We start from the raw sequence: 21,455 nt of genomic DNA, 5'->3' as shown, positions 1-21,455 counted from the left end.
GTCCAATGATGGAGAGTAGCAACAATTAGGCACGTTAGCTAGCTACTCCGCATCAAAAACAGATAATAGTCGCGAGCTCACTTCAGCTAGGATAGCTTTGGTTTAGCTGTAGCATCAAGCTATAGCTAGCCCAGCAAGATAGCCGACAAAATGTCTAATTTCGACTTACCTATAACGATCCGCAGGTGTTTTAGGCGTGTCAGTACATCTTTTTTGGGATCCAACACTTTCGGTGTTGATTTTTTGACGTCCCCATGAGGCTTTTTGGAGAACATTCCGAAAGCAGGAGAAAAACAAATCTGTAGGAGGGAGCAAGCCCCTGTTAATCTTCAAAAGATTGCTAACTACAAGAGAGCTGTGGGTCCGTTATCATTTGATGATGTACTGCGACCTAACAGCCTTCAAGGACGATAACATGTATACAAATAGATAAAAGTCGGTGAGAGGTGTGCATTTTGCAGAAAAGAGCTTATGTAAAATGTTGCTACCAACCCAGCAGCCCAACCAACACACCTCTCCCCAAAATCTCAAAACATGGCGGAGCTTGAGATATGAAAAACAAGTTAATGGAAATCAGAGCAATTCAACGCTGCACTCCGGTAGAATAAATACATAAATCATATTTTAATGTAGTGTCTGGTTTGATTCATTTAAACATGTTAGATGACAGTCAGATCCTAATGAATGGCATAGTGTATCCCAAGCAAGAAAGCAATCTGGAATTTTAATTTCAAAGACCACTACTTGTGGGTGCACCATGTAATAAAAAAGCAAAAGCTTCACATTATATGGAAAAGTGAAAGTGCATTAGTCTACATTTATCATACTGTGTTCCGTGACTGTCGTTGTGCGTGTGTAATGTTTACACTCTGATTGTTTTTGTCTTTGTTTTGTTTAATTTGCTTTTTTGGTTTTTGTCATTATTGTTATGTTTATTGTTTATTTCACTTGCTTAAGCAATGTAAACAAGTTTCCATGCCAATAAAGAAAAGCAATTGGTTGCACCGCTACAGACGGCTATATCAGTCTGCTAATACAGGACTAGTAAAGGCCCAGTGCAGGTAAGGGTTAGGGTAACGGTAAGGCTACTTTTGTGGGAGAAAATAAATCATCATTATTTTTTAAAATAATATGTTTGTTTTATTCTGAATTTCCAGGGGTGCTGCAGCACCCTCAGCACCCCTACTTCCCGCGACTGTGCCTGTCTCCCTTCCTCCAAATGCACTGATTTGATTGGAACTGGACATGTAACAGCACATTACCTAAAGCCAGGCACCACATTGCTTTCCCCTGTTCTGTGATTTCAGTTGAGATCTAGATGTGTGAAATACTGACAGTATTTACTGAAATATCTAGTTACAGAGTAACTACATATTGACTTACATAAGGTTTCACGCATGCTTTAATTACCAGCATATTAATTGAACATTCGAGACAGTTACAGTACTACTGTAACTACATATTGACTTACATAAGGTTTACGCATGCGTTAATTAGCAGGATATTAATTGAAAATTCGAGACAACGTTCTCATTCTCAACTTTTCTTGATTTGATTTGTATGGTCTAACGAGATGGTGTGCTGCTTTGTCAAACCCTGGGGAATGTAGTTTGACTTTTCCCCTTTTGTACGATTACAACATGGTGAAATTGTTGTAAAACAACTACAATTCCCTAGCATCGAAATCTACGTCAATTACGCGCCAGTGAACCGCTGCGATTTATCGTTTGTTTTTAGCTTGGACGCTTGCTGGCTAGCTAGCTAACGTTAGCTAGCTTTCCATCAGTGCTTACCGCTTATTTAATCGGACATAAAACGAGATTATTTATTATTTATCTTTCTGTTTCTTTATTGTACTATTGCTAAAAAAAAGTATATACTAATCTTACCGATATATTAATGTCATCCGATAAACTCCTGTCCTGTGTAGTTTTCGAAAGCTAGCTTCACTTGCTAGCTAGCTAGCAAGCGAGCTATCTTAATTTCCGGTGTTTTTTTGTTGTTGTTTTATTCGCTAACTAACGAACGTTAGCTTTACAACGATTTTGGTAGCTATTGCTAATGTAGATACCAATCTCTTTTGTTGGAAGTACAAAATAAAATTACTCTGTTAACGTTAGTAGTTGAAGGTAAGTTCAAGCTTTGAACTAGCTAACTTTAGTCAACATTATTATGACTAGTTCATATATTTGGCATTGTGATACAACCATTCTGATTAAAAGCCAGGCAAGGAAGACAACATGCCGGTACATTCTCGAGAAAAGAAAGAAAGTAATCATGAGGAGATGGAAGTCGACTATCCCGAACAAGACGGGAGCAGTTCAGATGAGGATGACACTGAGAGCTCGTCCGTGTCAGAGGATGGGGACAGCTCGGGTAAGAATTGTTTTACCAACCCAGTTTGTTTGTAAGCTACAAGTGATTTGCTACACATGTTACATAAAAGCATCTAATGTTTCATTGATTTTTTTGGACATCATACATGCATTGTAGAGATGGATGATGAGGACTGTGAAAGGAGAAGGGTGGAGTGCCTTGATGAAATGACAAATCTGGAGAAACAATTTGGAGACCTGAAAGACCAGTAAGTCACTGATTGCATTTACTGATTGGATTTACCTTATAAATATGTCTCAATTCCATCAGTGTGTCAAACAGATGAATGTAGCTAAGGTGCTGTTTTTGTTCAGGTTGTACAAGGAGAGGTTGAGTCAGGTGGATGCCAAACTCAAGGAGGTGATTGCAGGCAAGGCTTCGGAGTACCTGGACCCCCTGGCAAATCTGCAGGAGAACATGCAGATCAGAACAAAGGTTGCTGGTAAGTCTGTTGCAAGCTAATCTTTGGATTACATTATTTATATAGCTTTAAACTGATTTCACAAATTGCTGTGGCATTGAACACCTGATTAATAAATTAATGTTTCCTAATTGTCATCCAGAAGTTGACAAAGTAAATCTGATTGAATGAACAGTATGCTGGCATGTCTCACTGTCAAATTGTTTTCCTTCTCAGGGATCTACCGGGAGCTCTGTATAGAGTCTGTAAAAAACAAGTATGACTGTGAAATCCAAGCAGCTTTCCAGCACTGGGAGGTGAGCATTGATGTTGGGAAGTCCACATTGATGTTGGGAAGTCCACATTTCATAGCTCTACCCATGTCCATCTTCAAACCTCTGATGTCGAATTAATTTATTTGTATACTGTCTTAATTTATGATAATTTGAAACCATTGATTTGTCTTTGTTTGTCGCAGAGTGAGAAGCTGCTATTGTTTGATACAGTGCAGAGTGAACTTGTGGAAAAGATCAGGCGACTGGAGGAGGACAGGCACAGTATAGATATAACCTCAGGTATCATCAAGTCATTAAGCATGCATAACCCAGCTCTCATATGGCTAGTTCACCAGACAGTTGCAAGCCTAGTCCTGGACTTAAAAGCTATTTAATGGAGCATGCCTTTTAGTCCAGGACTAGGCTTAGTCTGTGTCCAGGAAACTGTCCGATAATGCCATGTCTTAATATTTCCTCTCCTCATTGACCCTTCTTTTCTCACAGAGCTCTGGAATGATGAGCTGCAGTCAAGGAAGAACAAGAGGAAAGATCAATTTAGTCCAGACAAAAATAAGAAGCCAGTTGTTGTGTCAGATATCCTCTTTCATCATCTGAGTCTCAACAGAAGTTTATTTTTATTTTTACAATCTTGGTCTGTGTTATGTGTGTACTTGCCCCCCCCACACACATACACACACACACACACACACACACACACACACACTGCCTTTACATACCAGTATTTCCTTAACATTCGTACGACCATATATTGTCTACATGTTACAAGACTTGGATATACTGGAGGACTGGACAGCAATCAGAAAGGTACCTTGCCTTGTATATGCATAGTATGGTCCTCTGTAGCTCAGTTGGTAGAGCCTGGCGCTTGTAATGCCAGGATAGTGTGTTCGATTCCCGGGACCACCCATACATAAATAAAAACGTATGCAAGTGTGACTAAGTCGCTTAGGATAAAAGCGTCTGCTAAATGTCATTTATTATTATTATATTAGTATGTTTTGGATTTATATGATGATTATGATCATATTCTAACAATTTTAATATATTAAAGGCTGTTGCTACTTTGGGACCTCACAGAGGTAAGACTGATGGTAAGACTCAACATCAATTTTGAAGTAAAGAATTGTGCTGTAATGTTTCATCACTCTATTCTGTTACTGTCTGAGATCCTGTCCCTCGTCCCTTTTTGGTTTTCTGAACCAAACTATGAATGAACACCATACATAAATAAACACTATTTAATGTTAGTAAGTTGAAATGATATGTTATAAGAAGTTACTATACCAATTTGAAGTGTGTACCTTTGTGACTAAATCTTTTTTTGTTTCCATCAAACATTAAATTCCAGTCTCCACCAATAAAAATGAAAAGTATCAGCATAACGCTCGATCAGAAGAGGGAAAGTTGTATTATGACGGAGAATGGTACTGCCGTGGACAGACGATATGCATCGACAAGAAAGATGAAGTTCCCACAAGGTGAAGATACTGGCATCCTTGGAAAATATATATTTTTGGAAGCAAAGTATTTTATGTCCTTTATCTAACCATTTAATAATTTCAATGTTTAATCTTCTTGTCTTGCCCCCCTCTGTCCAAAGAGCCATAATTACCACAATCAACCACGATGAGGTTTGGTTCAAACGACTTGACGGCAGCAAATCCAAGCTGTACATCTCTCAGCTCCAGAAAGCCAAATACACTATCAAACACTCCTAATTCTCAGGTCAACTTGCACCACTCCCTCTCCAAAGCTGAGGAGTTATTAAAAGATCCCCATGGTGCCATCTTCTGCCAGTTTTACGTTTTCTAATGAATTCTGAATGGAATGTTATCTATACTTAAAATACAGTTTTTATGAAATACAATTTTTTTGTTAATTTGATGAGATGGGTGTGGGTCCTCTAAATAGTATCGTGTGTGACTGTAGGTGTGAATATGACCATGTTCCAATGGCATCTTTATTGGGCAAGACAAAGACGGATATGGAGAAAATTAGATTCCATATTCTCTTTTTCTACAGGTTTGCCTTAACAGTAGCTCAAAGCATTCGGATGAGAAAATGTACAGTATAATGGAATAACACTGTAAGATCTATAGAAAGTTACATGGGACATCAGTGTATATCAGCCTCTCATGTAACATTGCCAAGTATCCATTATCTCTTGCCATACCCGTCTCTGCCAGTTGTACTTTTTGTAATTTATGATCAATTCTTTATGTTAGTGGTATGGTACTGGTGATGACTGTCTGTATAACTTTAACACTTATGTCTTACATCTTCCAATGCAGTATTCATTTGTTTCTTGCTGTCTGTCTTAATGACATTCCTACATAGGGTTTTTAAATTGTAGTAACGTTCCCAGAATTCCCAGGTTTTCCAGAAAACCCGGTTGAAAGTGTCCCAGAATCAGAAGAGAATAAGCAGGAAATCCGCAATCCTCCGCCCTAGATTTCTGGAAAACCAGTGAATTTTGGGAAAGTTACCAGAACTTTGCAACCCTACTCTTACCTCACTTTGAGATGCTGTGGGTTTGCTAGAGCAGAACCACTGTCTTAATGTACAGAATAAAATGGGCCTGCATGTTTTATATAAAAAAGGGGAAAATATATGTTTAAACTTTGTCTGGATTATTTAGAGGCCAAGCAATTTTCTGACAAGATCCAGTGAAATGCACATTACTTTTTCTACACTTTTCCATAATCTCATGTCATGTGTTCTTGTTGAGGTCAGCATCTATGTCCGCATTTCTACAACAGTAAAAAATATATCTTAAGCTGTTTTACTTGGGCTAAAGATATGCCCCTAAATCACAGAGCAGTTTGGAGATTCCGGTCTTGTTTCATGTATAAAAGTTGCTGCAATACCATAATTTGCCACAGCCAGTTTCTCCTACCTAAACAGCAAAGTGTTTTCTTGTTACTGAAAGCTTTTTTGTTATTAAAAAGCTTTTTGACTTGCCCAAACTCTACTGCCAAGACTAAGAACAATATTTGAAATGTGTATTGAAATGTACTAATGTGAATGTTGGTGTGAAAATAATATGAACTGTTTTGTTGTCAAAAGCAGAACAAATGACTTGGATGTTGTATGCAAGGTTGCAGCAAGGAGTAGTCCAGGGTTCTTCAATTCCGGTCCTAGAGGGCCGAAACACTTCTGTTTTTTATTTCTACCTGGTAGTTAATTGCACTCACCTGGTGTCCCAGGTCTGAATTAGCCCCTGATTAGAAGGAGAGGATGAAAAACAGAGGTGTTTCGGCCCTCCAGGACCGGAATTGAAGAACCCTGGAGTAGTCTGTTCTTGTACTAAAGCCCTTTGGGAGAAAGTATCAATATGAATGTGGTATTAAGTATTTCGATTTCATCATGACTGCCTGTTTGTTCATAAAAAAATAAAAGTTGACTAAACAAAAAGTAAACATGGTGAAACTACATCGCTGTGATTATGTCCTTGCATGCATTTTTGGAAATGGCAATAAAACCTGAATAAAAACATTAATTAATAGTTTCACATTAACAGATGTGAGAGTGACAGCTACCGGTGGGTATCGCTGTTTCCCTTCGGATGAACTTTTCCAACCCGTGCCGCAGCTGACGCTTCGTGGCTGTTGTGTTTTAGTCTGCTAAAGAGTGAACTGAAAATGACAGCGAGAAAGTCTGGGTCACGACTCGAGACAGAGATAGAACGATGCCGTTCGGAAGGGCAATGGGACAAGATACCAGAGCTTGTACGGCAGCTCTCTGCCAAACTAATATCAAATGGTAAGATTTGCTCTGCCGTTCATTTAACGATTTGGGGCCTGGACAGGAGACAGAATCCACGGGCTTTCCTAACCACGTCAGCGGGAATGAAATGTCCATTGCGAGTCGCTTCCAGCTAGCCAGCTATTTCTAGAGGTCATGCGTCTGTAAGAACGACATAATGATCTTGAACACACCGGTATAGTTTATATTTAGCGAAAACCCAAAACTCCTTTGATCGTACGCACGCACTCACTTTTCTGTCATTTAGGGCCCAGTCTAGCCGTAGCTGACTAACTTGGGCAGAGAGTATTCCCACTGTGCATACTTGTTGAAAGTTCTCACTCAGGAAATATTTCTAAACTATTTTACTGAGCTCGCTAGCTATCATACCACTTGCATAGGTAGACTTCATAGAAATAGTCCTGCATATCAATGACCTCATCATACACAGTGGAGCGACTTCCTGCTTACTGAAATCAACATAAACAAAATTGAAATCTGTGCGCAATAGCATGCCTCAAGGAGAGGGGAAATTGTTTTCTCAACAGATTTCAGTTCTGGTGATGTCTGTAACAGGAAGTCGCCTTGCTGGAATATTGATGTAATTTAACTTAACCTTTAATGCCGCGTTCAAAACAACTGGGAACTCGGAACTCTCCCGCCTCTTTCTAGAGCTCGATCACTGACGTCATGATTTGACATCGTATTTTTCCGAGTTCCCAGTTGTGCTGAACGCGGCATAAATGTCATATTTTGCCATGCAAGCATGTTTTGTTGACGTAAACTGACATGCCTTCTTATGTCAGTCAGACCAGAGCATAGGGGCAGTTAACAAACGGTTAACAAACTGGATTAGCCTACAAGTCGCTTTAAAATCCAACAAAGCAAGACGTTGAGGTGTTGAATAACACTATTACTACTAATCTTGGTTGACCAGTATTTTTGTCTGTAGTACAGACCTAGGCCTATAATCTGCTTCACACCCTACAAACATATTGCACCACACCAGGCTTCTCAATTTGTGGTGACTGGCTTTTTGCATCAAGGAGACAGAGTTTGGCCTACCCATTTCCAGCCAGCAGTTTTGGGTCTCCCTTCATTCACTTTTATCCCTATCAACTTTGACTGTACATTTGTTGCTGAATACTGATGCTGGAGTATTGTTGATGCTGGAGTATTGTACAGAACGTAAAGGAATCTGCATGTTAGTGCCAGGGTTTGCTGATCTGTGTTTACCTCTGATATATTATTGGAACATGATGTGTGCTGTCATCACACATATGACTAAAGTAGTGAGCCTATTTGGAAAATAATCAGTGGCCTGTAGCCTGGGTCGTATTCATTAGTGCTTATAAACTAAAACAAGTTTTATTTTTATTGGATAAGGTCAGGTAGTCTTTCCCTTTTTCAGACCGTTTCCTTCTGTTTGTTGCCGAGTGAATACGACCCTGTTGAACTGGGAGGGTAGGCTATGTTACATGTCATGATTCATGAACCATACTGGAGGTCAGTGGCGGTCAGTGACGTTTAGGATGAGGGAGGACAATTATTTTTTATGAGTGCCTTATTTCTATTACAGCATATTGGATGTCATTCTTATTCCATTCACCCAGCCCAGTTTAGGCTACTACATGATACTCACATTTTCCATATACCCATCATGAGGTTGCTACAACCTAGCCTATGAATGAAAGTTTACAACGTAGGTGCACAGACAGTGACACATTCAATACTGCCTTGTACACTCTTGCCTGCACCTAGCTGACCAAGAGTGTAATCAATAGTCCAACAGTTGCAAACAAGAGTTTCTATTGGACAAATTCAGGTTTGTTTATCCCTGTTTCATTTCCGTTTGCTTCCTTTTAAGATACATTTTTCAACAGAATCGGCGGAATGAATACACCCCTGATCACACACAAACACAGTTCACTTTCATAGCAGCCACATACAAACAGCATGATCATTTTGCTTGTTGTATAATTCCTTCTCGCATCTACTCGCTCTCCTCCTCTCACCTTTTTCCTTCGCTTGTGGACTTCAGTGCACAACAAATCAGCTGTCAGTGACCAGGCAAGCCAAACCTTCATATCATAACTGCTAACCGCTACACACAGCCTACATCGTTGTCACTATATTAGCTAGCTAACATCATAGTCAACATAGCTACTAGAACTAACACATTAGTAAACCTGCTACAGTAAGCAGTTTAGCAGTTACACCGGCGGGCCCCGGTGGCGATAAATTAATCAAATCAAAAGCTTACCTTGACTTGGAATAGTTCCAGTGTTGGATAGCCATAGCCAGCTAGCTAACATAGCATCCCTCTCTTTTTGAGCGGGTGTTTGAGTAAGCTAAACTAGCTAGCTGCATTCGTTAGCTAAGTGAAAGTGGAAAAAAAATACAACAAAATATTGCTAGCTCTCTCTCTCTCTTGCTTCTCCTTCATGTTAAAAACTCTTCAACTATTGTCTTGCTCTCTCTTTGAGTCAACTACTCACCACATTTTATGCACTGCAGTGCTAGCTAGCTGTAGCTTATGCTTTCAGTGCTAGATCAATTCTCTGATCCTTTGATTGGGTGGACAACATGTCAGTTCATGCTGCAAGAGCTCTGATAGGTTGGAGGACGTCCTCTGGAAGCTGTCATAATTACTGTGTAAGTCTATGGAAGGGGGTGAGAACCATGAGCCTCCAAGGTTTTGTATTGAAGTCAATGTAGCCAGAGGAGGTCAGAAACTAGCTGTCCTCCTTCTACACCAGGGTTCTTCAATTCCGGTCCTGGAGGGCCGAAACACTTCTGTTTTTTATTTCTACCTGGTAGTTAATTGCACTCACCTGGTGTCCCAGGTCTGAATTAGCCCCTGATTAGAAGGAGAGGATGAAAAACAGAGGTGTTTGGGCCCTCCAGGACCGGAATTGAAGAATCCTGTTCTACACCATGGCACTACCCTACAGAGTGCTGTTGAGGCGACCTTCATTGCAAAACAGTGTGTTTTAATACATTATTTGGTGATGTGAATATATTTAGTATAGTTTTATCTAAAAAGTATAACTTTTAATGTTTCACTATTTCTATTTTTATGAAATACACTGAGGAGGATGGTCCTCCCCTTCCTCCTCTGAGGAGCCTCCACTGCTGGAGGTATAGACTAAACTGTGTTTGTGTTTCAGATGACCTGGGGGAGCTGCTGCTGGGGGAGGCCAAGCTCCAGCAGTACCTCAAGGAGAACCCCATCAAGCAGGGGGCCAGCCCCAGGGGCCCAAGACCCCGGCTTGTGGAGGTCCGCAAGCACCTGACCGCTGCCCTGGACCGAGGGAACCTCAAGGTAGATGGTAATGATATAACACAGTAGACCTCACCTATAGCCATTAGTATCCGTCATATGTCCAGTCTAGTTTAGTCTTGTAACAGTGTTATAACAGTATAGTCCAGTCTTATAACAGTATTATAATACTGCAAAAGGGTAACACTGGTTTAATCAGGATCTAGCTTTACACTCACAGCTTTCCCAAACTGAAAGAATCCCCTTTGAATTGTATAACCTCCTATCACTGCCTCACTCCCTCGTGCTGCTTCTATGCACCCTTTTTCTCTGAAACATGAACATTTAGCTACACATATTTTTGTGTTTAGGAGAAAACATGTGGCTACACACTATCGGTCTCTTCTCTTTCCTTTCGTGCCTAGCCGGACTACATGCAAGAGGCTAGTATGTTGATGGCCAAGCTGTCCTACGTGGAGGAAGACTACAGTGAGGCCTTCAACCAGTATGGCAAAGTGACCCTGGACGAGCTGGCGCTGGTGGGAGCCCCCGTCTACCGTCTCTCCATGATTGCCGAAGCATACGCTACCAAAGGTAAGAGGCTTGGGTGCCAATTGTATAATTCCCTCACATTACACAAGTCCAGGTTTTTCCTGGCTCAAAAAGGGGCTTAGGTGGTGGCAGTGGCCGTGAAGAAACCTTTGGGTGGCCTACCCAAAAAGGTCTTGTGCAGGAAAACCCTGCCAGTATTTCCCAATTCAAAATCTATACAACAAAATTGTCCACGGGAACAGATCTATGGTAGGGGAAACACTGCATAACCCTACTTTCTATTCTACTACCAAATCTCAGCTTCAAACTTAACTCTGCTTCAGTACTCTACACGTTCCATTCTAGTAATTTGGTGACTAGCTCGATAGGCTGTGTCATCATTCTATTCTAAAGGACGTTGAGCCTAATCTGTGGTGCTGAATCCCTCTGTTCTCCCCCTGCCTCAGTCATTAATTGAGAAAGTGCTGAGGCTGAGCCTGGGGTATTACCTAACTCTGCTGGTCTGGTCCGTCTGAGTCAGGACCTGGTGCCTGCCCTGCCGTTGCACCCCTGAACTCTGTCACTGTATGCTTGCCAGGGGGATGCTTAGCTTAGCTGATGAGAACACAATGTGACCAACTCATTATGCAGCTCCTGTCTGTGGATGCTTGCTCAGGCCTTTCCCTCAGAATTCTGCACTAATACAGGGGGACGTTGGATTGACCTGCTGTAAAATGGAGATGGTTTTGATAGAGAAGTAGTGGCGTTTTAAATGTCCTATAATAGAGTCAGTTGCTGTATCTAAATCTAGTGTGTATTTTAAAATGGACATGACATGGAGGAAAAATACATTGTCTCTGAAAATAGGAAAATGACACAGCAGGACCAGTCCTCTCAGCTTGAGCTAGTATCCCCTGCAATGTGTTGTTTGGCCATGTGGTAGCAGTAGAGGTTCACTGTTCACTATGCTGTGTTTGAACATGCAGAGAGAAGTCCTCTCTCACACACACAACACACATTCTCACTCTCTCAGTTTCTCAATGCAGAGCAGAGTGAATGTGTCAGACAGTACTGCAGAGCTTTGATCAGAGTTCTGACAGACCAGCAGCATTACATTGGCTGTGAGTTGGGATAGAAGAAGCTCTACCGTAGTATGGAGCCCCTCAATACAGCAGCCTAGTATACACACACATCTGCCCCCCTCTATACATACAGCAGCCTATCCTAGGGTTTACACAGACCGACCGATGATGCAAGCCGAGCAGTCGCCCGTACAGCATACATCACTGTGGAGCGACTGCATTGCGTAGGCAACCCCACCCCACATAGGCACACACACACATCTCTCCGGGCCGTATTTCCTGCACTCATACTTTGTATATGGAGTGAAGCATTGAAACATTAGGGCTTGACCTGAATGTAGAAAAGCTGACTTTATAGCCGGAAACATCTAGAATGGAAGGAAGTCTCTTCAGATGAAGCTCTCTTTTATGTTAAACAGCATAATTTCTTATATAGCCCTTAATTGGCTTTGCAAGGCAGTGTTGATAGATAGCATAACCCGAGTTCATTCGTCATTTTGTGTGACTTTGTCTGGACCAGCCATCTTGTTTGTCCGATGGGGGGAATGGTAAGACATTACTGCTGTTTTAATTTTAATGAGCGTCCTAATCGAGAGGAGTGGAGGGGAGGAGGAGGTCAGGCCGGCCTGTTTAGAGTGACACAGGAGCCCATTAGGCTGTGAAAGTGCCACAGTGGTATGAATAAGTAATGTGGCACGGCAGCAGAGAGAGCAGAGCCATACAATGACAAGAGAATCCCCCGGGCACCAGTCATTAACCCACATGCACCTCCACCACAGGAAATGTTTATAAGGCAAAGACAAGCCTGGCTGCATACATCCATCTTTGCAGATCTCTCTCTCTCTCTCCCCATATCTCTCCATCCTCCATCCATCCATGGTGGGCGTCCGTCCGTCTGTATGTTAATCTCTCCATCTGTTTGTCTCTGCCGCCTTCTCTGGCTTTCTGTTTCTTTATCTATGTATACCTCTCTCTCTCCTCCCCTCTCTCTCTACCTCCATCCCACTCTCTCTTTCCCTCTCGCAGCAGTATTCATGTTCCAGTCAAGTCCTATAAAAAGAACACATCTGCACCTCTATGGTACTGGAGGTTTCAGGGTGTGTAAATTAATCATGGGGAGTTGATGGATGAACCATTTGGCTTGTATTGTTTGGACCCTTTAGTGACTGGTTCTATTTGAGCGTCACACAGTTGGAGTAGTCTTGTGTAATTCCAGAGACTAGAGCTATTTATAATTAATTTGTTATTAAGGCTATTATCTATTATTAATGCGTTGTTTGAAAAGGCGGCTTTGGAAACGGCAGATTCGGTTTCATAACAACGAGGTGTGTGTAGCCACGATGGAAGTGTTGTGCTTTCCTCCGTATTGTCTTATTACAAACAGAATGGTCTGGTGATTGACAGAGACACGGCCCACACAAAACAAGATACAGTCTACCCAAAGGTCAGACAGGGATACTTTTCTCATAGAATCATTTTAGGGCCCCGAGTTATTCCTTCCCACGTGAGTTTACATGGAAAAACACTGCCTATAACTAGGGGCACAGACTACATCAAAGGCCCAGAGTTTTTCCTTGCCAGGTTACAAAATCAGGGAAACTCAGGGCCCTACATGAGGGAAAAGAGTGAGAGCCTTCATTTGTGAAACAGCAGCCAGAAGTAGAAGATGATTGTTGTCCTAATCTCATCTATAGAAGAAAGGAAGGCTGTAAAATAAGGTATCTCCTTCAGTCCTTGGCTGACGTGAGGTGAGGCTGGTGGCTGTCCTTGACACAGACCCCAGACACTGGCTCTTGGAGGCCCCAACAAGGCAGGCCAGACAGAGCAGAGCAACGAGTCACTTCCACTGCTCCTAGAGGCCCCAGCCAGTCAGCCCAGATAGGACAGGGCAACGAGACACTTCCACTGCCACCTAACCCTGAGTTCCTGGTTGCTCCTCCAGACATCTGTCAGATTAGTGTCTTGTCCTCTCAGAGAGTGTGATAAAATATCCAGGGGCTCTCTGCTGGCTCTCTGGGAGCTTTGATCACCCACTGATTCATACTGTAGCAGGGACCTGGGATGTGTCACCTTTTCCATGGCTTCTGAGGACGGGCTTCAAGTAGCTAGAAAGGAGAGATGATTGTACACTATGCACGTGCATCCACGCACGCACGCACACACACAAAAACACAAACACACACACTAAAGCTTGAGCATGAACCTTAACCCCTGGTGGGCTGCATTGTGTAGTCTTATCCGGACCAGAGGCAAGGCCACGGTGTGTACAGTATACTGCCTAATGAACTCTGTTTTTAAAGATCCTCCCCTCTTTCTTTATTTCCTCTCTCCAGGTCTGTGTCTAGAGAAAGTCCCGGCTGCATCTCCGTCCCTGTCCAATCGTAACGTGGACAGAGACCAGGAAGTGATTACCTGCTATGAGAAGTCTGGAGACATTGCCCTGCTCTACCTACAGGAAGTAGAGAAGGTAACCTAGCAATCAGCTGACATTGGCTTTACTACTGGATATGATGATGGGAGGGAGAAGATGGGGATGCTTTAATCACTGTGACCAAACCAAATCATTTTCAGGTGATCTAGGCTAATACTAACAAAATAATGAACCCTCAGTTAAAGGTAGACTTGGCGAGATGACATTGCCATGAGCAGCACCGCAGATATTAAGATGAACGGGATGCAAGACTGCAACGTGATAGCAACGGGACCAAAACAGTGGAGAAGTTTAGTCTTGAGCTTCAACACTCTTAGTTGTTGCGGAAATTGACCCACTACTGCTGTTTACTTTGTGCATCTACGTCATCTCGCTGAGTCTACTTTTAAGTTACAATACCAAATAGCCAAGACTAAGGGCCATTCACCAGTAACTTAACTTTTGTTCTCGGATAGTTGCTGTTTGACATTTTAAAGGGAAGATTGCAGAATGAGGTTGCTGTTAAACATTCAGATTTGTTTCATCATTCCAACTAAAGTCCCAACATGACATATCACTTTACATTTGTATTTTGGGAGAAATTTATATTTTATCAGAATAAAATAGTCATGTCGGAAAAGCGACGTTCGGAAATGTGACGTAAAGAGGTGCACTACACGAGCATGAGTGAAGGCACTGTCCACATAAGACGGTAAAGTCCCACATCATACCAAGTTTTAGAAAAAAATATTTTGGCACTCTGAATATAGCCAACTTATCATCTGACCATATCCTATGATTTCTTTATTCTGTATCAGCTACGTTTTTATAATCACTTCTACAGCTCACAGGCTTTTAGCATAGCCTCTTTTAGCTAACCACTAGCAGCACTTATTAGCAGTTCAGCACATCAGCATTTCTCGTACTGTTACACAAAATCAAGATAAACCTTTACCATCATAGTAGACATTGAAAGTCTATAACCAAACTGGCTAAAACTCTGTTGTTGGCCGATGGTAGCTATAGCTAGCCACATGCTAACCTGCGTGCTACTACTAGCAGCAGTAAATCCAGGTATAATGGCTAATACAAACATTGACTACCATGATATCCTGCAAGTTAAATCGATCAGGCAGTTCAGCAAAAATAAAGACATACCTTGAAATAAACAATGACATTCATCTGATGTGTATTTTACTGTTTATTACAGCAAAACATGCTTATTCTATCCCCAAACACCATGCTAGATCTGTGTGAGTGGGCCATTTTGTTTTGCATGGCCAGGTGCACTTACAGTGCCTTCAGAAAGGATTCACACCCCTTGACTTTTTCAAAATGTTGTTGTGTTACAGCCTGAATTTAAAATAGATTAAATTGAGATTTTTTGTCACTGGTCTACACACAATATCCCATAATGTCAAATATATTCAAAGCTGAAATGGCTTGAGTCAATCAGTATTCAACCCCTTTGTTATGGCAAGCCTAAATAAGTTCAGGAGTAAGAATTTGCTTAACAAGTCACAAAGTAAGTAACATGGACTCTGTGCGCAATAATAGTGTTTAACATGATTTATGAATTTTAGACTTTGAGAGAGAAATATATTTCTCCATCCATTCAATATCAACCCCTCTGTCAACCCCACACATACAATTATCTGTAAGGTCCCTCAGTCAAGTAGGTAATTTCAAACACAGATTCAACCACAAAGACCAGGGATTATTTCCAATACCTCGCAAAGTACACCAATTGGTAGATGGATAAAAATAACAAAAACAGACATTGAATATCCCTTTGAGCATGGTGAAGTTATTAATTACACTTTGGATGGTGTATCAATAAACCAAATCACTACAAAGATACAGGCGTCCTTCCTAACTCAGTTGCCGGAGAGAAAGGAAACCGCTCAGGGATTTCACCATGAGGCCAATGGTGACTTCAAAACAGTTACAGAGTTTAATGGCTGTGATAGGACAAAACTGAGGATGGATCAACAACATTGTAGTTACACCACAATACTAACCTAATTGACAGAGTGAAAAGCAACAAGGCACTAAAGTAGTACTGCAAAAAATGTGGCAAAGCAATTCACTTTTTGTCCTGAATACTAAGTGTTACAGTATGTTTGGGGCAAATCCAATGCAACACATTACTGAGTACCACTCTCCATATTTTCAAGCATGGTGGTGGCTGCATCATGTTATGGGTATGCTTGAAATCGTTTAGGCCTGGGGAGTTTTTCAGGGTAAAAAATAAACAGAATGGAGCTAAGCAACAGGCAAAATCCTAGAGGAAAACCTGGTTCAGTCTGCTTAACACCAGACACTAGGAGATGAATTCACCTTTCAGCAGGAAAATAACCTAAAACACAAGGTCAAATCTACACTGGAGTTGTTTTCAAGAAGACGGTGAATGTTCCTGTGTGGCAGAGTTACAGTTTTGACTTAAATATGCTTGAAAATCTATGGCAAGACTTGAAGATGGTTGTCTAGCAATGATCAACAACCAATTTGACAGAGTTTGAATATTTTTGAAAAGAATAAATGGGCAAATATTGTACAATCCAGTTCTGCAAAATTCTTAGAGACTTACCCAGAAAGACTCACAGCTGTGATCGCTGCTAAAGGTGATTCTAACTTGTTGACTCAGGGGTGTGAATACTTATGTGTGTATGTGTAGATGGGTGAGAAAAAAATGAATTTAATCAATTTTGAATTCAGGCTGAAACAAAAGCACATGTGGAATAAGTCAAGGGGTATGAATATTTTCTGAAGGCGCTAGCTGGCTATCTGGTTTTATCATCTACTAGCAACATGACATGACAAAACTCTTTGGGCACTTTAGTACCTACTTACCCGATTCACCTCCATCACTGAAGCCGCCCGTCGTTGTGCTATAGTAACACCGGTGGTGTCAGTGGACTTGGAGCCTACATTGACTGTGGGCGCAGAACCATTTTTTAGCCTCAGCTTCGCTTGGGAACCACGCATATGACTGAAGCTCCAGGGGTTCCCCTGACCCAGTCTGCCCGCCGCATCCTCACGAAGCGGTCCGACTTTCTTCCTATCTTCTCGCGTTTTGGCCAAAAATGCATGCCGGTTAATAGTGGTTGTAGTGCGCTGCCGCCACGACTAGGCCGTTCCCTTCTTGACCTGAGTCTCAATGTATTATTGGTATTTTAGTTTTTTATATATATAATTCAAATTGCGAAAATATAAGTGCATGCAAAAACATGTTGGTAACACTTCATTTTAAGGGGTCCTTATTACAGTGTAATTAGATGTGTAATTACACTAACCAGTATTGTAGTTAATTGTAATAACTGATAGTTACACTGTAACTATCAGTTATAACAACATGTAACTGGTGCTAATTTTTGTCTGTAATTACAGAAGTGTAACAACAAATGCTTGTTACCATGCTTGTTAGAAATAGCCAGGTTTCCACTAAATTCACCAATTTAGTGTTTAGTTTCTTCTCTACTGCATCCGATTCAGTAATAACTGTCACAAGGTTGTAATCTCTTGTGGACAGATGTGCTGGGTGTCCGAGATTACTAAGGTTGGAGGATCAATAGACTCTAATTACCTACCCGTGAATGTGCACTCTTCAAAATCTCCATTCAATGTTGTTGCTAGCACAAAAAGGGTACCATCTGGGCTAACTTGGTTGAGTTTAAAATAACAGAGTATGTGGACACCTGCTTCTGGGAAGGCTTTCCACTAGATGTTGTAAGATTGCTGCAGGGATTTGCTTCCATTCAGCCACAAGAGCATTAGTGAGGTCGGGCAGTAATATTGGGAGATTAGGCCTGGCTCGCAGTCGGCGTTCCAATTCATCCCAAAGGTGTTCCATGGGGTTGAGGTCAGGGCTCTGTGCAGGCCAGTCAAGTTCTTCCACACCGATCTCGACAAACCATTTCTGTATGGACCTCGCTTTGTGCACAGGGGCAGAATCGTCTAGAATGTCATTGTATGCTGTAGCGTTAAGATTTCCTTCACTGGAACTAAGGGGCCTCGCCTGAACCATGAATAACAGCCCCAGACCATTATTCCTCCTCCACCAAACTTTACAGTTGGCACTATGCATTGGGACAGGTAGCATTCTCCTGGCATCCGCCAAACCCAGATTCATACGTCGGACTGCCAGATGGTGAAGCGTGATTCATCACTCTAGAGAACGCGTTTCCACTGCTCCAGAATCCAATGGCGGCGAGCTTTACACCACTCTAGCCGACGCTTGGCATTGTGCATGGTGATCTTAGGCTTGTGTGCGGCTGCTCGGCCATGGAAACCCATTTCAAGAAGCTCCCGACAAACAGTTATTGTGCTGACGTTGCTTCCAGAGGTAGTTTGGAACTCGGTAGTGAGTGTTGCAGACTCAGTGGTCCCACTCCTAGACGTTTCCACTTCACAATAACAGCACTTACAATTTACCTGGGCAGCGCTAGCAGGGCAGAAAAACTGACTTGTTGGAAAGGTGGCATCCTATGACGGTGCCACGCTGAAAGTAACTGAGCTCTTCAGTAAGGTCATTCTATTGCCAATGTATGTCTATGGAAATTGCATTGCTGTGTCCTCGATTTTATACACCGGTCAGCAACGGGTGTGGCTGAAATAGCCGAATCCACTAATATGAAGGGGTGTCCACATACTTTTGTATATATAGTGTACGTCAACCTCACTGACTGGGGTCTACCATATGGGTGTCATCCCAGATTATAATTAAAAAATAACTTATAATTAATGTATACGTTACCCATTATGACAACCTGAACCTCCTTGCCATCCAAGTGGGAGGATAAACACATTAGTACACCACAGAGTACATGTAATATCTGCATAAGTACAATGTAATTTACTAGGTGTTACACAGGATTTAGCTTGTTAAAATGAAGTGTATCTTGAGGTGTACTTACTTGTAATTATTGTGTACCTACAAAGTATGTTACCCATTCTGGCAATCTAATCATCAGTTTCAGAAATCTCCATCCAAGTGAGAGGATAAACACATTAGTACACTACAGAGTACATAGCTGTAATAATATCTGCATAAATATCTGCATAAGGTTGGCGCTAGTTCTTACCCAGGATTTAGCTATTTAAAGTGAGGTGTAACTTTACAGTTACCTATGAGCAATTTCTATATAGTTACTTGTTACTCATTACCAAGTGAAAATAATAAGTATTGATAGATTAATAATTGTATTAATTAGATTAAACAAAGATATTGTACCTACGCAATAACATAAAAATAACTATTCTAGGGGTGACTCATCTGTAGCCTATAGTATGGTGAGTAGCCTATAGAAAAATGGCGATTGTCTTTTTCTTCCCTTTTTAACGTTACAAGTAACAATGGAAATAGACAACGCTGTCTCTGACTTAGCTTTGGGACACAATATCGGAAGTCTGTGTATTGGTTGGACTCCCTGAGTTGTTTATCGTTCTGGTGGCGAGCGACAGAAAATAACCCTACAACAAATAGCCGGCTTCACCCAAAAAAGGTTTCCTGTCAACAAAGGCATATGGATAATCTCTAGGAACTCTATTTACCAGATGTAAAGTGAAATGTGACCTCGCTATCAAATAACAGTCTGAGTCCAACTTTTGTCCGAACCGCACCATATTCCTGCTGTGTAGACAGTGGTAGATTTTGTGGTTGGACGTCTTGCGTGAAGTGTGTGGTCTAATGGCAGCCCGCTGTCTAACTCCACAGGAATATGGTGCTGTTCAGACAACAGTTGGATTCAGACGTTTATTTGATAGCGAGGGTCACATTTCACTTTTCATCTGGTAAGTAGAGTTCCTAGAGATTATACATACAGTTGAAGTCAGAAGTTTACATACACTTTAGCCAAATACATTTAAACTCAGTTTTTCACAATTCCTGACATTTAATCCTAGTAAAAATTCCCTGTCTTAGGTCAGTTAGGATCACCACTTTATTTTAAGAATGTGAAATGTCAGAATAATAGTAGAGAGAATGATTTATTTCAGCTTTTAGTTCTTTCATCACATTCCCAGTGGGTCAGAAGTTTACATACACTCAATTAGTATTTGGTAGCATTGTCTTTAAATTGTTTAACTTGGGTCAAACGTTTCGGGTAGCCTTCCACAAGTGAATGGGTGAATTTTGGCCCATTCCTCCTGACAGAGCTGGTGTAACTGAGTCAGGTTTGTAGGCCTCCTTGCTCGCACACGCTTTTTCAGTTCTGCCCACACATTTTCTATAGGATTGAGGTCAGGGCTGTGATGGCCACTCCAATACCTTGACCTTGTTGTCCTTAAGCCATTTTGCCACAACTTTGGAAGTATGCTTGGGGTCATTGATCATTTGGAAGACCCATTTGCGACCAAGCTTTAACTTCCTGAATGATGTCTTGAGATGTTGCTTCAATATATCCACATAATCTTCCTTCCTCATGATGCCATCTACTTTGTGAAGTGCACCAGTCCCTCCTGCAGCGAAGCACCCCCACAGCATGATGCTACCACCCCCGTGCTTCACGGTTGGGATGGTGTTCTTCGGCTTGCAAGCGTTCCCCTTTTTCCTCCAAACATAACGATGGTCATTATGGCCAAACGGTTCTATTTTTGTTTCATCAGACCAGAGGACATTTCTCCAAAAAGTACAATCTTTGTCCCCATGTGCAGTTGCAAACGTAGTCTGGCTTTTTTATGGTGGTTTTGGAGCAGTGGCTTCTTCCTTGCTGAGCGGCCTTTCAGGTTATGTCGATATAGGACTCGTTTTTACTGTGGATAAAGATACTTTTGTATCTGTTTCCTCCAGCATCTTCACAAGGTCCTTTGCTGTTGTTCTGGGATTGATTGAAGTACGTTCATCTCTAGGAGTCTCCTTCCTGAGCGGTATGACGGCTGCGTGGTCCCATGGTGTTTATACTTGCGTAACTATTGTTTGTACAGATGAACGTGGTACCTTCAGGCGTTTGGAAATTGATTGCTCCCAAGGATGAACCAGACTTGTGGAGGTCTACAATTCTTTTTCTGAGGTCTTGACTGATTTCTTTTGATTTTTCCATGATGTCAAGCGGCACTGAGTTTGAAGGTAGGCCTTGAAATATATCCACAGGTACACCTCCAATTGACTCAAATGATGTCAATTAGCCTATCAGAAGCTTCTAAAGTCATGACATCATTTTCTGGAATTTTCCAAGCTGTTTGAAGGCACAGTCAACTTAGTGTATGTAAACTTCTGACCCACTGGAATTGTGATACAGTGAATTATAAGTGAAATAATCTGTCTGTAAACAATTGTTGGAAAAATTACTTGTGTCATGCACAAAGTAGATGTCCTAACCGACTTGCCAAAACTATAGTTTGTTAACAATACATT

At 41.5% G+C, this 21,455-nt stretch overlaps 3 protein-coding genes across 8 annotated transcripts in view; 2 read left to right on the top strand and 1 right to left on the bottom strand.

The window, feature by feature from the left end:
• The window catches only part of ralgapa1 (Ral GTPase activating protein catalytic subunit alpha 1), a 108,311-nt gene extending 107,830 nt beyond the window's left edge, over window positions 1-481 (bottom strand). Inside the window, exon 1 of the mRNA XM_084144627.1 lies at window positions 170-481. Coding sequence (XP_084000753.1) covers window positions 170-275 — 106 coding nt within the window. The 5' untranslated portion in view covers window positions 276-481. The remainder of the gene's footprint in view (window positions 1-169) is intronic.
• A 1,236-nt stretch (window positions 482-1,717) lies between these two features.
• Window positions 1,718-6,470, top strand: LOC311102907 (breast cancer metastasis-suppressor 1-like protein-A). Of its 6 annotated transcripts, none has more exons than XR_014610054.1 (12): window positions 1,718-2,129; window positions 2,227-2,376; window positions 2,494-2,584; window positions 2,691-2,818; window positions 3,014-3,093; window positions 3,255-3,351; window positions 3,556-3,645; window positions 3,812-3,876; window positions 4,124-4,163; window positions 4,421-4,550; window positions 4,673-5,695; window positions 6,340-6,470. XR_014610054.1 is itself a non-coding variant. In XM_084144388.1 (11 exons), exons 2-11 carry the CDS (start codon window positions 2,241-2,243, stop codon window positions 4,788-4,790), a joined length of 963 nt encoding a protein of 320 aa, XP_084000514.1. In that variant the 5' UTR covers window positions 1,718-2,129; window positions 2,227-2,240; the 3' UTR covers window positions 4,791-6,470. The 6 variants fall into 6 exon arrangements, 4 of the variants coding, with proteins under 4 accessions (XP_084000514.1, XP_084000511.1, XP_084000512.1 ...); XR_014610055.1 differs by having other exon boundaries at window positions 4,673-6,192; XM_084144388.1 differs by having other exon boundaries at window positions 4,124-4,151; window positions 4,673-6,470.
• Window positions 6,471-6,653: 183 nt separating this feature from the next.
• LOC311102887 (tetratricopeptide repeat protein 7B-like) overlaps window positions 6,654-21,455 on the top strand; it is a 91,512-nt gene continuing 76,710 nt past the window's right edge. The window contains exons 1-4 of the mRNA XM_084144345.1: window positions 6,654-6,834; window positions 9,987-10,141; window positions 10,504-10,672; window positions 14,025-14,158. Coding sequence (XP_084000471.1) covers window positions 6,714-6,834; window positions 9,987-10,141; window positions 10,504-10,672; window positions 14,025-14,158 — 579 coding nt within the window. The 5' untranslated portion in view covers window positions 6,654-6,713. The remainder of the gene's footprint in view (window positions 6,835-9,986; window positions 10,142-10,503; window positions 10,673-14,024; window positions 14,159-21,455) is intronic.

Source organism: Coregonus lavaretus (assembly GCF_964263955.1).
Source record: "Coregonus lavaretus genome assembly, chromosome: 27".
NCBI lineage: Eukaryota > Metazoa > Chordata > Actinopteri > Salmoniformes > Salmonidae > Coregonus > Coregonus lavaretus.
The sequence above is the reverse complement of the archived record's forward strand: the minus strand, read 5'-3'. Positions and strand labels throughout refer to the sequence as shown.

Coding starts and splice junctions, on each gene's coding strand:
- LOC311102907 (XM_084144385.1), top strand. CDS start 2,241: ATGCCGGTACATTCTCGAGAAAAGAAAGAAAGTAATCATGAGGAGATG. Junction 3,094..3,254: donor CAGCTTTCCAGCACTGGGAG/GTGAGCATTGAT, acceptor TGTTTGTCGCAG/AGTGAGAAGCTGCTATTGTT. Junction 3,646..3,811: donor GAAGCCAGTTGTTGTGTCAG/ATATCCTCTTTC, acceptor TAACATTCGTAC/GACCATATATTGTCTACATG.